We start from the raw sequence: 13,584 nt of genomic DNA, 5'->3' as shown, positions 1-13,584 counted from the left end.
TTCTCCTGGATCTGGGGCTGTTGGCAGCCAATCCCTCCTCTTTTTAGGATAATCTACTTGCCAAGCTTCTTGTGGGTTGTTGGGTTTTTTGTTTTGGTTTGGTTTTTTGTTTGTTTGTTCTTTTTGGGTTTTTGTTGTTGTTGTTTTGTGGTTTTGGTTTTTTTTCTCCCAAGTGGTACTACTGTTAACCCAAGCTCTTATTTCAGTTGAGGAAGGCGAAAACTTAGAGCTTGGGTAGTGAAAGACTTTTTCTGCTCTGCGTAAGCACTTGAAGTACGCAACTGAAATTTGGGAAGCTGAACTTTACTAAAGGCAAAAACAGCTGAACTGTTTTGCACTGCACTGTAGTGTGTTGTGGAGGCCAGGCATTCATAATGCTTGATGTAAGACCAAGTCAAAGCAAATTTATTAGTATTTAGTTTAGAGAATTCCTCAAGTCACTAGTTGCCAGGAACAGTGTGTTCTCGGTGAGGGCAACTGTTGTGTCTGTGTGTTTGCTACTGACCTCCCCCATGGAGGAGATGTTGGGTTGAAGTTAATTTTTCATTCAGCCTTCTATGGCAAATCTAAAACTAATGAATATCTCGTCTCCAGGAAGTGTTTCCATAAGCTTAATGAACATATTGTTACATGGAGAGTTACAGAATGTCAGTTCTTTAAGGAATAATGTTCATCTAGGTTAAAGATTTTTAAATACCATACCTCATCCTTAGGAATACCTCTTTTTTTTATGCAGGATGATTTCAGGACCCTCTGTGTAGATGTGGAGCTGTATTTGAAGCTGGTCTACTTGTTCATGAAAGTTTTGATTACTATAGTGAAGATTTGCTTTAAAAATAGTTGAATTAGTAATTTATTTCTACACGTTCTCTGGCTGTGGGAAAGTCCAGAGCACTGAGTAAACAGACCTATGTGTATATATATATATATACACCTTGGTATATGCAACTTTAATGTGCTACATTTCTCCACTCACCATCAAAACTATTTTTTTGTTTGAACTTCTTCAGCATCAGTTAAATCAAACTTGACTTAGCTACCTGTGTTGTTTCAAATTTTGGCATTGTTAGCTTCATATACTGTAAGATAATGCACCATTCTTTAAATTCTTGGGATTTTATTCTTGCTAAGTCTTGATATATTGAAGTTTCCTCTTTTCTGCAGAAAAAAAAAAGCTCTTGAAAGAGGTAGGATTTCTGGTTTGATCTGAGCTACTGCTGAATCAAAATGGAATCTCAACTTCTGTTGCATGACTAGGTGAGCAAGCTGTGTTAAGGGCTAGTATCCAGACAAGTAGAAACAAGTTTTAATGTGTCAAAACAACAGTGAAAGCAAAGTTTGCAAATATTTCTCAGCAGTTGATTCTGTGATTGACTTAAACGAATGGAAAATTATTCAGAACAGATTCTTGCCCTGCCTTCAGGGAAGACTTTTTTTAATAACTCCTCAATCTGCCTTAAGTTTCCTAATTGAAGGTGAAAGTGAGAGTACTACAGTTGTTTATGCTTCTTTAGGGATTAAATAATAGTGGGTAAGCAAAAGATCTACATCATCCTTGAGGAACCAGGAGTTGTTTTAGCTACACAAGCCATTTCATCTTGGGGGTGGGAGGGGGGCAGAGGAAGGTGTGCTGTCTGATCTTGGTAGCTTTTATTTCCTTTTTTCATGGTCTTTTTCCTTTCAGAGTCAGGTGTTCAAAGTATCATGTAAAGACAAGGTTGTGGGCCAAAAGCCACTCTGTGTTTGGTTCATAGTAGGCAGACAAATTCTTGCAGTTCTACAATAGTCTTACTTTGGGTGCTGTTTTTTTGTACTCAAAATTGTTTATAGGCCCTGCAGCTTTATACTTCTCATTAGTATGATAAATGCTTTATTTTGAATGTAGTTACTCAGGCTGTGTTTCCAGCTGAAGAAAGTAAGATTTAAGGAAAAAAGTGATTTTTGAATAATGCAATAGGTAACTTGCCTTTCACTACTTAGTGTGCTGGATTCATTTTATGCTTTCCAAAGTATTTGTGCATAAGAGTGTTTTCTTTCCCCTGCTGTGGTTTCCAGAATGGCTTGTATGATTTCTGTGAGGATTTAAACTTATTTGTTAAAGAATTAATCAAAAGTTGCATCTCTTCTCAGAACAAACTTGTTTCCCAAAGCAGTCTTTGATTCTTCTACAAAAATATGATTACAGAATTACTCTTTAATGTGCCTAATCAACATTGCTATATGAGAAATCTATTATTAGTATTATTATTATTATAGTCTTTTCTGATCTTGTTACAACTGTTTTGTATTGCATCCAGTATTGCCACCGTGGTTGAAACAGTGAAATAATTTCAGACTTTAATATAATTTTCATGTGAATTATGAGTTATTCTGCCCACCATCCATTCTTAATCCTGATGGACATGTTCTGCTGCATCAGATTTCAAATATGTCATTACATCAGTATCCTTGTTTGAGGACACCACACTCTGATGTCTGCATTTTTGTTTAAACACTACAGACCTGTTTGCTCATTATTTTTGATGACAAGTATCCTCCTTCTTGCTCTTTGATTGGAGAGTATTATCTTGTCATTCCAGACAGGTGAAGGGGTTCAACAGATGCTCATTTTCTTCAGTTGGGAAGCTGATCTTGTCCATGAATGCATCTTCAGCCAGGTGGCCTTGTCCGATCCAGTGAACTTCTTCCCTCCTATTCAGGTTTTATTGCTCTGAAAGTGAATGTGCTTCTGACAGATTCCCCACCCACTGCAACCATTTGTTATAAATCTGAAGTTCTTCCTACCTCTGATTGCATTTCTGGTAGGAGGAGCCTTTTATATGGAGTGCTACAGAGGTTATCCAGCTGCTTTGGACAGTTTGATCTTCTCTCACATTCACAGCCTTGTGGTTTTGGTAGTTGGGTGCAGTCTTAGTGCTTCTTAGGAAGTTGTCACTATATGTTGCAAGGGCTCTGTGCTGTTCTTTGTGAATCTCCACCCCATGTGTGATCAGTTGTCCTCCATTGTCTGTCCATGTCAATCCTGCCCCTTCACCTTTCCATAGGGTTTTGGGTGAGGATATATGGCTCTGCTCTGCTGGAGAGGACACTGGAATTGTTTCATCATTTGGCTAATCTCATGTCTTCTTTATAGAAGATGGAGGCAGTTAACTGGTATGGAATTGTTTTCCAGTGAGTGACTCTGAAGGGGTCCCACATGCATCTATAGTTGCCCCACCAGCATGGGGGCAGTGTACTGCTGTGGCCCCAGAGCTGATCACCAACCTTCCTCTCCTTTCTTTATTTCATCTCAGGTGTCTTAAATTGCCCTTTGAAAATCTTCAGCTGCCTCTGCTATGCATTGCTGCCTTGAAGGGCAGGAAAAAAGCCTTCAATGCAGAAAAAAAACCCCAGTCTCTGGGGTTGTTATTGCTCTTCATCAAGGGATGAGGACTGAAGTTTTTCTTCACTGGGATTCTGAGTGTTGCTTCTGTGTTGCTGCTCTGATGTCTGAAGACCAGAAACTTAGGAATGATTACTGTCTTAAAATCCTGGTTTGGCTAACTTTTTAAAATTTCTTTTTAATTCCAGAACATTTGAAACTTCTTGGGAAACATGGAAACAAGGAACTGCTTTTTAAATATCTTTCAGGACAATTGACACATTCCAGGAAAAAGCAGTTGGGATTTTTTTCTGCAAAGTTTAGAAGAATCTGCATTCTCTGGGATTGTAAAGAATTATAAAATGAAAACGGTTTAAAATTTAGCCTTCAAAATGAATGTTGGGAAGTCTGATGACAAAGCAAGGAATGGCTTGAAGTCTTCCTTACTTATAAGGGATGAAAATGGAAATAGTTATGCATGTGACAGAGGTACACCTTCCTCAGAGAATTGTGCCACCAAGCTACATGGTAATTCAACTGACCAAAATATAGTGGATGAGCATGAGGGTGATACCATTCTTGAAAATAAGGGTGACTTCAGAAGTCTTTTAAAACAACAGTGTATTCAAGTACTTGATCTGCAGAAGACACCTGGTAAATACAGCTGCACAGGACCTCTATTGGGAGATACAGATGCTGCACACAAGTCTTCTGTGGCTGAACAGACTTGTGTGTGTCCTTTGAACTGTGGCTTGGAAGCAGCGACAAGCTTAGTGAAAAGCGATTTTGCTATGGAAACGATGCAAAATGAGAGTATCAAACACTCAGTGCCTTACAATCAGACTGAATTTAAGTCTGTACTAACTCTTCCTGCTCCAGAGCAGAACAAACAGTCCCTGAAAAATGACAGGGTATGCTGCCAGCTGAGCATATTGGATGTTGCTAATGTTACAGGTGAAAATCTGAGAACTGATCAAAATGATGACATGCATCTGGGAGAAACATTGATCTCTTCTGAAGTATGTATCAGTGAGAAATTTGATAGAACCAGCTCAGAAAGAACACCTAATTTCACCTGTGCAGGTATTGAACACTATCAAAAAAACCCTAACAAGACTGATAAAGAATCACAGGAAACAGAAACACAGGCTGTAGAACTACCTGCTGGATGTGTAGATCCTTATAAGCAAGATGCATTATTGCCATGCATTAATATTAATGAGGATGACCAAGTGAAATCCTTGCAGATTACTCCTTACCATGGTGAAGCTGGGAGTTCCAATGCTGAAACATGCATGAGTAGTCTTGTAAATAGTGTGCACCTTCTCCCAGTAGATCAAATGGATGGAGAACAAGTATCAAACAAAACGAATGAACCATTAACCAAAGAAAAAAGTATCTCTGGAAATGCTGCTCTTCAGAATATGCGCAACATTCCTTCTATATCTTGCAGTGTTCCAAAATTAAAGAAGACAGTTATGCCTGAGCTGAAATGCGAAGCAACTTTTGTGGTCTTCAGTCCAGCAGCTGATGAAAGCAATTCATCTCTATGTACTTCAACTCCCAAAGAACAATCAAAAAATAGGACTTTTTCTCTTTCAGCTTTGGAAGAACTTGGAGGCAAGTCTTCTAGACTAAGACCAAGTGAAACGTTTGTTGGAGGGCATAACAGAAGGTCTGGGCTTAAAGCTAGTTCAGATCAAAATGCAAGAAAACCAGTGGGCAGGTCTCCTACTGCATCAACAATAACCAAAGCAAAGAAATCAGAGATAGTTAGTTTTCCCAAACCTAATTTTAAAAATGTTAAACCAAAGGTTGTGTCTAGACCTGTGCTACAGCCTAGAGACAGTGCAGCATTAAAAGAGTCTCCCCAGTCCCCTCAACTATCATCTGTCTCCTCACCTTCAAGGGTTGGTTCTCCAAGGCAGTCGTCCTCTATAAAAGTGCTGAAAAAAACAGTAGACCTGGCTAAAGATTCTAAGGTGGAAATGCCTGTAAATAAGCCCCATAAGCTACATGTTAACAAACACCTCTTCACTAGCCAAGTCGGACATGCCACAACACATCCCAGAAATGCTTCCCACAAGGTTTCAAAAGCACCTGTGTTAAAGCAAAGTTTGCAAGACATTGACAAAGCAAGTACTTCCCATCCAGTGTGCTCCTTGGCTTCTGCTGTGCTTCCAGCATCTGGAGAGAACTCAAAAGAGATGTTAAATGATAAAATGGAAAGTTCAAACTCCTTAATGATGCCTTGTACTCAAAACATCGACCTGACCAAAGGTGGAAAAGAGCAAAGCGGCAATGTGGGAGTGCTCGTGGGAACAACATTGGTAAATGATATGGCAAATGAAACATTTGAGGTGCACTCTGTTCCTTTGGTAAGTTTTTTTGCTTTTATATTTACTTGTATGTTTTGTACACTTGCAAAATGAAATTCAGTATTGCACAGTGTGGAAATTATGAAATGGGTTTGGTGTCTACAAGTGTAACTGTAGCGTTGATTTCGATGTGGAGTTTCTCCCTAGTAAGGACGGTGAAGAAATATTGCTTTACAGATTGGGTGCAGTTGGCCTCAACTGCAATTTAGTGTCTCCACCTTCATCTTATTTCATAACACAATTTTTTTAGTAAAATCCTTTTAAGACAATACAGTTTGTAAGATTTAGTCAACCCTGTAAAATTGCCTAGTGTAACTTAGTGAGGTTTTCTAAATACAGCTTTTAATGTACATTTGCTTCAAGATTATTCTAGTGGTGCTATAACATCAAATAGACATTAGAGATAAATTGCTGGTTTCGATATTTTCTTTTCTTTCAAAATGTGCTTTAGAACTAAAGTACACTTTTTAAAATCAATTATGTAAATGTTGTGCATATATAAGCAGTAACAAAACCCAGAGACCAATAAGTTGCTCAAACATTTTATTTTTAACATCTTAATTTCACTGTTTCCTTTGTATAATTTGGAAGTTTATTTGTTTGAAGTAGAGCTGGGACTCATTAGAATAGTTGGGAGTAGTCAGGAAATATTTCTCATGCAGAGGGCATATACCTGGTTTTAGGCAGTCAGCCAGCTGGAAGGTGCAAACTTCCTGGCCGGGAGGTATGCATGCACTGGTTGGTTGGGAAATGTTTTGGGATGAGTCAGCTGCCTGTCACGAGAAATGTGCTGCTTTCAAATGCACTGTTGGAAGGTTAAAAGAAAAGGAATGGAGGGAAAGGAGGGACGAACGTCAGGGTTGGGTAGAGCAGGGTTTCAGGGGGTGTGGTAGGGACACAGAATTGAAGTCTCAGTGCTTTTTGGAGTCTCTTCTGTTGCTGGCTTGTGGGTTCAACAGCTTACATTATATTGGTGAAATGGAGGCAGCAGCTGTTACTGTAAAATTGTCATTGTCTGAATTTTTGGCAGGCTTTACTAGTTTGCCAGGAAAATCCCAGTGAAGCTCAGTATATGGGGCAGCTACTTGGAACATTTTTGAAACTTTGTACAAGAAATTAAAAAGTACTATTATTTTTTAGAGTAATAATTTAACTTGAAAACCTAAGTAAACATGAAAGCAAGGATGCTCTGTTTTAATTCTATAGTCTTTAAGAGTTTGCATTCTTTATCAGTCCTTGCTTTTGGTATGAAGAGTTGGAGAGAATGCTTTTAATTGATTCCATTGCCAAAAAGGAAAACTTTGTGATTTTAATTGTTCTGCTTGTAACTGGAGAAGCAATATAGAAATTTCTATAAAAATGTGCAGTAGACAAATCAGCTGGGTTAAATTTAAGAAGTGGTCTTCTTAAGTGGAAAAGATTAACATCTGAAAAGGAAAATTAGGATTGTAGTCAAAAATGGAGTTTGGTACTCCAACCGAATTGCTGCAATCAGCTTGCGTCACAGAAAAGCACATGAAGAGCTGAATTGTAAAGTGTATTTTTATAGGCTTGACAGGAGTGGCCATGAACTAAAGGCTATATAAACTGGAGCAAAAATTCTGTGTGAAACATAGATGTTTCACCTCAATGTGAAGGATTTTAAGCTGTTGTGACATAAGATTTAGACCAGGAAACTGTTACAAGGGCTGTGACATTTCAGGTAGTACAGGACAACTTCTCAGGGCATTAACGTGTGTAGTTTGTTGGTTAAGATCTTGAGATTAGGTGTAGTCATGTAATTGAGAGGCTTAATTAGAGTTTGGGGAGGAAGAAGAAGAAATTCTGATACAAAATGACCTCTGTAACTTCTTTTTAGCGTGTTGGTCATTACTAGTGGTTAGCTTCAAACTAGTAGGTTTGCGTTGCTGAAGGCCACTCAGGATGGTTCTTGAGGTTCTGAACTGTGAATGTGGACAATGGGATAAAGACTAAGCATGTTTCCTACTTGGGTGGCCAGTATTTCACTACAGATGCTGCAGAGGGAGATCTTCAGTTTCTCACAGTGGTGGTGTGTGGGTTGTTGGCTTTTAGGTTTCTGGTTTTTTTCTTAAAACAGACACCTTCTGTGAAAGATGGGACAACACAAGGGAAAAAAATACCAAAGAAAGACCAAATCACACTACGAAGTGTATTAACTCCCAAGGTTAAAATGGTGCCATCTGGGTCAACCGTGAAGAGAGGATGTGAAAATAAAACTACCAGCACTATTAAAACACCTTCTCACAAAGAAGCTCTTCTGTCATCAAGCTCTGGTAAGAGAATTTTTCACTGGAATATTAACACTTAACCTGTTCCTTAAAATTAAGGTATCATACTTAATGTACTTTCTGACACAACTTTTAGGGTGATACAGAGCTGTATGTCAGTGTTAAATACAATACTGTCAAAATTGTAAATTGCTAATACAGGGGCAAAAAGAAAAGGCAGGTTACAGTTGTAAAATCACATCTTGTATAGAGTGTGTGTAGGACACAATGTTAAATATTATTTATATTTGGTTATATTACAGTATTTTGTGAAATTACAACTAAAATTACTTGAAGAAAGAGAAAATAGAGTGCTCAGGTACAGTGCTCTTGTGACAAGCAACTGCATGCTATCCCAATGGGAATGAGTTGTTATTTCAGAACATAACATACTTTGTTCAACCTAATTTTAGTACAGCTCTGTAGTTTCTAGAAAGGAGAGAACATAATTGAAGGTGAGACTACTGCTTGAGCTGCTAATTAAACTGAGACTGATTAATAGCAAGGGCCAGGATGAATCTCTCATCTAGTCTGTAGGCTGCTGTTCAGATCTCATGACTAGAAACTACATTCTGTACCTGTATTATAGGGATTCAGAAGTGCTCTGGTAGGTTATGTGCTGGGTTTTTTTAATGAAGTGTGGCAATGTAACTAGTTGCAAAGGTAGCCTGTCTATAAATGACTACACTAGAATGCACTGTAATTTGGAAAGTACACACCCAGCTATACCCAGTAAAACCTGTTCCTTTTTTTTTTTTTAACCCACTCAATCGAAGATTATAAAACAGTAAAAAATAGTTTCTTAATTATATACAGGTGGTGAAGTGTGATAAAATCTGTGTATGTATTCCTTTATGGGATGAGTCCCTCAAAGAAAGTGGGTATAAGCTATTCTTTCACTTGAGGGTTGCTCATGTGAGGCACTTGCACAGTGAACCAGGCACCAACCTGTAGGCTGCCAGTTTCTTGGAGAACTCATCACCCCTCTAAATACCAGCCTAGAGCTTCCCTGTCTGTAATTATGGCCTTAGAAGAAAAGAGATGGATATAGATATAGAGTTTTCCTTTAGGTTGTTAATCCAGATAAGAGTTATGATACTGTCACTAGAAATAAATGTAAGCATAGGTGAGTTATAGGACTAACTTCTTCCCTCCAGAAAAAAAGAAAAATTATATTTACTTTGAGAAGAAACAGAAGTAATTTCTTTTTGTTAATAAATATTTACTGACCAGATTTTTTTTTGAAGATAAACCTGTCACTCCTTAACTAATCAATGTATATTGAAATCACAGTAGTCAGTGGAAAAGTTTCCAGATTTTTCCTACTGAAAAAAGGCTGCTTAAACTAAAGGCATGAAGCACCACTTTAATTTCAGACTTGATGTGTGATCTGGTAAGACTGGAACTTTAATACTGCACATGAGAAAACATTTGTTTTCTCCATGCCCTTTCCCCAGCCCCCTGTTCCTAGCTCACTGTTCGTAGCACATGCAGCCCTTCATATTGCTTATGCAGTGTTTTGGTGCTATAAAGTAGGATTTGATGCATTCGACTGTATCAGGTTAACTTCCCCATCCCTTACAAAAGGAGTTTTCAAACATGTATGCTTGCTCCCTGGCAAACCTTGTACTGATGGAAATCAGAGGATGGGATTATGGGGTGGAATATGGGGCAAAGTATTGAGTTATTTGGGATTGCTGATAAACCCCCAAAGTATTATGCATTCATACCTTTCAGGTAAAACCAGATGTACTGCTGCTTACCCTGTCTGTTTTTAACATTTTTGAAGTAAAACTGTACATACACTTTTTGTGACGAAGTGGCAGTTTGTAAACCAAACCCAGTTACCTGTTTAGGCTAAAGCATTCCTGAAGGGAATAACTATTTTTTCCAGTGGAGTCATTTGAACACGTTGGTATTAAACTTCAGCCCCCAGATAAATCACTCAGTAGCTGTACAGTTGTTTGCTGTCAGGATTTTGTCAGACTATAGACAGACAAGCTAAATCCAGAAAGGAAAGGACTTCTGAAGGTCACCTAGTCCAGCCCCTGCTGCCTGTAACTGGGTCAGTACTGAATTCAGACTATGTTGTTCAGTCACTTGTCAAGTTGAGTTTTAAAAATACACAAATCCTAATAACTTGCTTCTTTCTGAGGTAGTAACATGTATGCAGCTATTTCTTAGCTAGTTACTCATGGTATTTGGATCACTGGGCGACAAGAGAAGTTTGTGTAGTAGAATCCATTAAATACTTGGAACAAGAGAAGTGACAGTATAGCTCTATGTCAACTCTCATATGTGTATGGTGAAGCACAGAAGTGATGCCTCTGTCCAAAGTGTACTAGTATGTGTATTATTCCTAGAATAATCAAGAGTTTGTGAGGATTGTGTTCACACAATGGTTGTTCAAGAAATGAAAATAAAAATGCCATATATAAAACACCAGTTATAAGATCCTTGCAACTTGTCAGGAGTTGAGATTTTGGTAATTTTTTTTCCACTTGTAAAACTTAAGTACTCACTGGTAACATACTAACGCAGTAGAAAGGATTTCTTCTCAAGAAATTTCCTGATTCTCACTTGAACAGAAGACAGCAGAACACATATCCAAACACTGTAATTTTGTGAGGTTATTTGCAGAGTATATTAGGTTAGAAATAACTGGGTTTTTTTATTTCAAAATGGTTGCTGAGCATTGTTCACCAGTAGTGGTGTATCTTAGCTGGAACTTGAAATTTTTGCTGAATTAGAAATAGGTTCTCTAAAAGATGAGCCTACCTTGATCAATTGCACCAAAGTGACTTGGGAAATGGTGAAGCCCCATTTCTGAAACTGTAACCAGATTTGCTGCAAGCTAGATGCCTCAAAATTATTTCTGTAACTATTTATCTCTTTCTTCATAAGAGGGGATGACATACTTCTCTATGGGCAGCTTTTCCATGGCAGTGTGTAGTTTTCTGTAGTATTGGATGGCAGGCAGTATGTCTTTTGCTATGTTTGTTTTCTGTTAATGAAAACATTTATTAGAATTCAAGACACAGAATAACATATATGACTTAACCATTTTTACTGGAAGGGATATTTAATTTCAGAGCCCTAGTAGAGACTTTGAACTAGTTTCAGAATCAAAGCAACTGTTGTTTTTGTTCCCATGATACACACAGAGCCTTCTAATTTGGATGTACCATAGCCAGTGTGGAGGAGTAATAGCCTGATAACAGTTGAGGTGTTACGGTTTGTGAAGAGTCATGTCTTTGTGTCACTTGAAGGGAGGAGTTGAAGGGGATTGGAGAAGCCAAGGAGCTTTGGTGTTCCCATGGAACATCACTCCAAGATATTCTGCTGTCACACCTCCTCCAGCAACTGTGTATTACCCCCTGTGCAGTTGAACAAAAGCGCTGTGACAGTTTGAGCCATGGGAAATTGTGTGAACAGGATCAAATAGGAAACTAAATGATTTACAGTAAATCTAAAAATGTATATGCCCACTGATGCCTTTTTTTACCTTCTTTTACTGACTACAACCTATCTGAAATTATGTAAAGAAGAGGAGCTTTACCTGCAAGTAAGACTTCTGATATGCTATAACTTCATTTCCACTTCTGCCTTAAAATTACAGCATTGCTTTAATGTATATAACAAATATATATAATGTATATAATGTATAATAACTGTAAGAAACTTCGCGTTGTTCTTGATGTTTTAGCTCTGTCAAGATGATAGCTCTGTCCAGCCTTGTATGTAATTGGAACTGTTTGGGAATCTGAAGGTATCAGTAACACTATTCCTCTGCTTACTGTTAAAGATTTGCAGAAATCAATGGAAACCATGTAAATCATCTGGGTAACAAAAATGTCTCTTGCTGTCTGGTGGGGTTTTTTTTTAACATTTCGGGTACCCTTTTGTCTCTGATTTAAGTCACCGATATCCCTTCAGCAGTGTAGCGGCTCTGTGCTTTACTTATCATTTCCATGGATTTGATCCAGTGGTCACTCCCTTTTTCTCTTGAGGGTATTTTCATAGCATTTAACAAGACCAGTAAAAACTTGGGTACAGAGAAGCATTAAAGTATGAATTCTGTGTTTCCTTAAAGATGTTTTTGAGCCAGTGAGACTTTTGCCTTATGACAAATTGATCATACTGAAGGACTTTGCCTGTGTTCTGCAACTACCAGAGGCATGGGAAAAATAATTCCTCAAATGCTATAGAAAATGCATGTATGTAGGTTTAGTGATACTTTGAAATACTGATTTTCTTTTTAGTTCATAATTGCTAAATTCCTTCAGTTGAATTTTGGCTTGATCATGCATTAAATGTGTGATTGAGAGAAGCTTCCATAGTTAAAACCAGAACAGGCAGTGACAGATTAAGACTCAGTTTGTTATTGAGTGTTATTGCTGTTTATTGCACAAAGAAAGGCTTCTCAGATGGAAAATTCAAACCAAATGGTTTCAGTCAGTTTTCATAAAGCTGGAGACATATAAACTTGGTAATTCAGGACTCCTTGGTATAGCCTTTTACAATACTAGTGAAGCAGTACCAAAACAATTTAAGTTTACTAAGTATTCCCACAGTCCTTGAGTCTTTGTTCTGACACTGAACTAGGAGCCAACCCAAATATAGTTACTGAAAATAATTTTTCAGCTTGTATCATTCCTGTTCTCTACCATGTGACTCTAAAACTGGATTGACATACTGCCAGGAGGAAACAAAATATTTAAAAAGACAAACATAACTTCCAGGTTCTCTGCATTGAAACAGTTGTGACTTCACTCAAAATCCTAGAATAGACAGTCACTTGTAAAGGTGTTCATGTATTTTCTCATAAACAAGTCTGGAATTCACCAGGGTCTACAAATAAGGCATAAAATTTAGTTTCAGCCAGTCTTTTTATGCTTTTCTTTTACAGAGCAGCCATCTTCCTTTATGGATTCTAAAAGCAGGGTCCTCATTTACCCAAGATGATTCTTTGCCCTTCTTAGTCCAGATTACTGGGTTTCAGTCTCCTTTTCAGTCTCTGTTTCTTTAATATATATATATATATGTAATATATATTTTAATATATATATAATATATAATATATATGTATTTCTTTATATATTCTTTATATTTTTTAATATATATGTATTTCTTTATATATTCTTTAATATATATGTATTTCTTTAATATATATATAATAAAAGCTTGTGTTAAAAGTGAACTTAAAACATGCATGTTCCCCTTCAGAGGTATAGGAAGGAGGAAACTAATAAGTGGGTCTCCACAGAACATAAGGTCTATAGCCCATAATATGACACAAAGCTTGTCCTTGATCCTTCTACGGTCATCTTAATCCAGACATTTCCACTGCATAGTGACTCTGTATCTCATAACCAGTTCTCTAAACTGGACTTACTCAGTGTATCCAGAAGGACTTTTGTCTGGTAGATGAGTTTGTGAGCGTTCAGAAAACAGTGTTAATTGTGAGGGCCTGTGAGCCTTGCTGTTTATTGTTTCTCCAGTCACCTGAGTTGGACTTGCCTGGTAATGTTTCCAGTCTACCTTGCCCTCACTTCCT

General features: G+C 37.7%; 1 protein-coding gene across 3 annotated transcripts in view; it reads left to right on the top strand.

The window, feature by feature from the left end:
• Positions 1-13,584, top strand: part of MTUS1 (microtubule associated scaffold protein 1) — a 117,959-nt gene that overhangs the window by 29,668 nt on the left and 74,707 nt on the right. For all 3 annotated transcript variants that reach the window (XM_088056829.1, XM_014261147.2, XM_014261149.2), the window contains exons 2-3: positions 3,571-5,739; positions 7,838-8,033. In XM_088056829.1, coding sequence (XP_087912955.1) covers positions 3,754-5,739; positions 7,838-8,033 — 2,182 coding nt within the window. In that variant the 5' untranslated portion in view covers positions 3,571-3,753. The remainder of the gene's footprint in view (positions 1-3,570; positions 5,740-7,837; positions 8,034-13,584) is intronic.

The sequence above is a fragment of the Pseudopodoces humilis genome, chromosome 6 (genome assembly GCF_049639895.1).
Source record: "Pseudopodoces humilis isolate 2021_Gansu_Grassland_sample_001 chromosome 6, ASM4963989v1, whole genome shotgun sequence".
NCBI lineage: Eukaryota > Metazoa > Chordata > Aves > Passeriformes > Paridae > Pseudopodoces > Pseudopodoces humilis.
The sequence above is the reverse complement of the archived record's forward strand: the minus strand, read 5'-3'. Positions and strand labels throughout refer to the sequence as shown.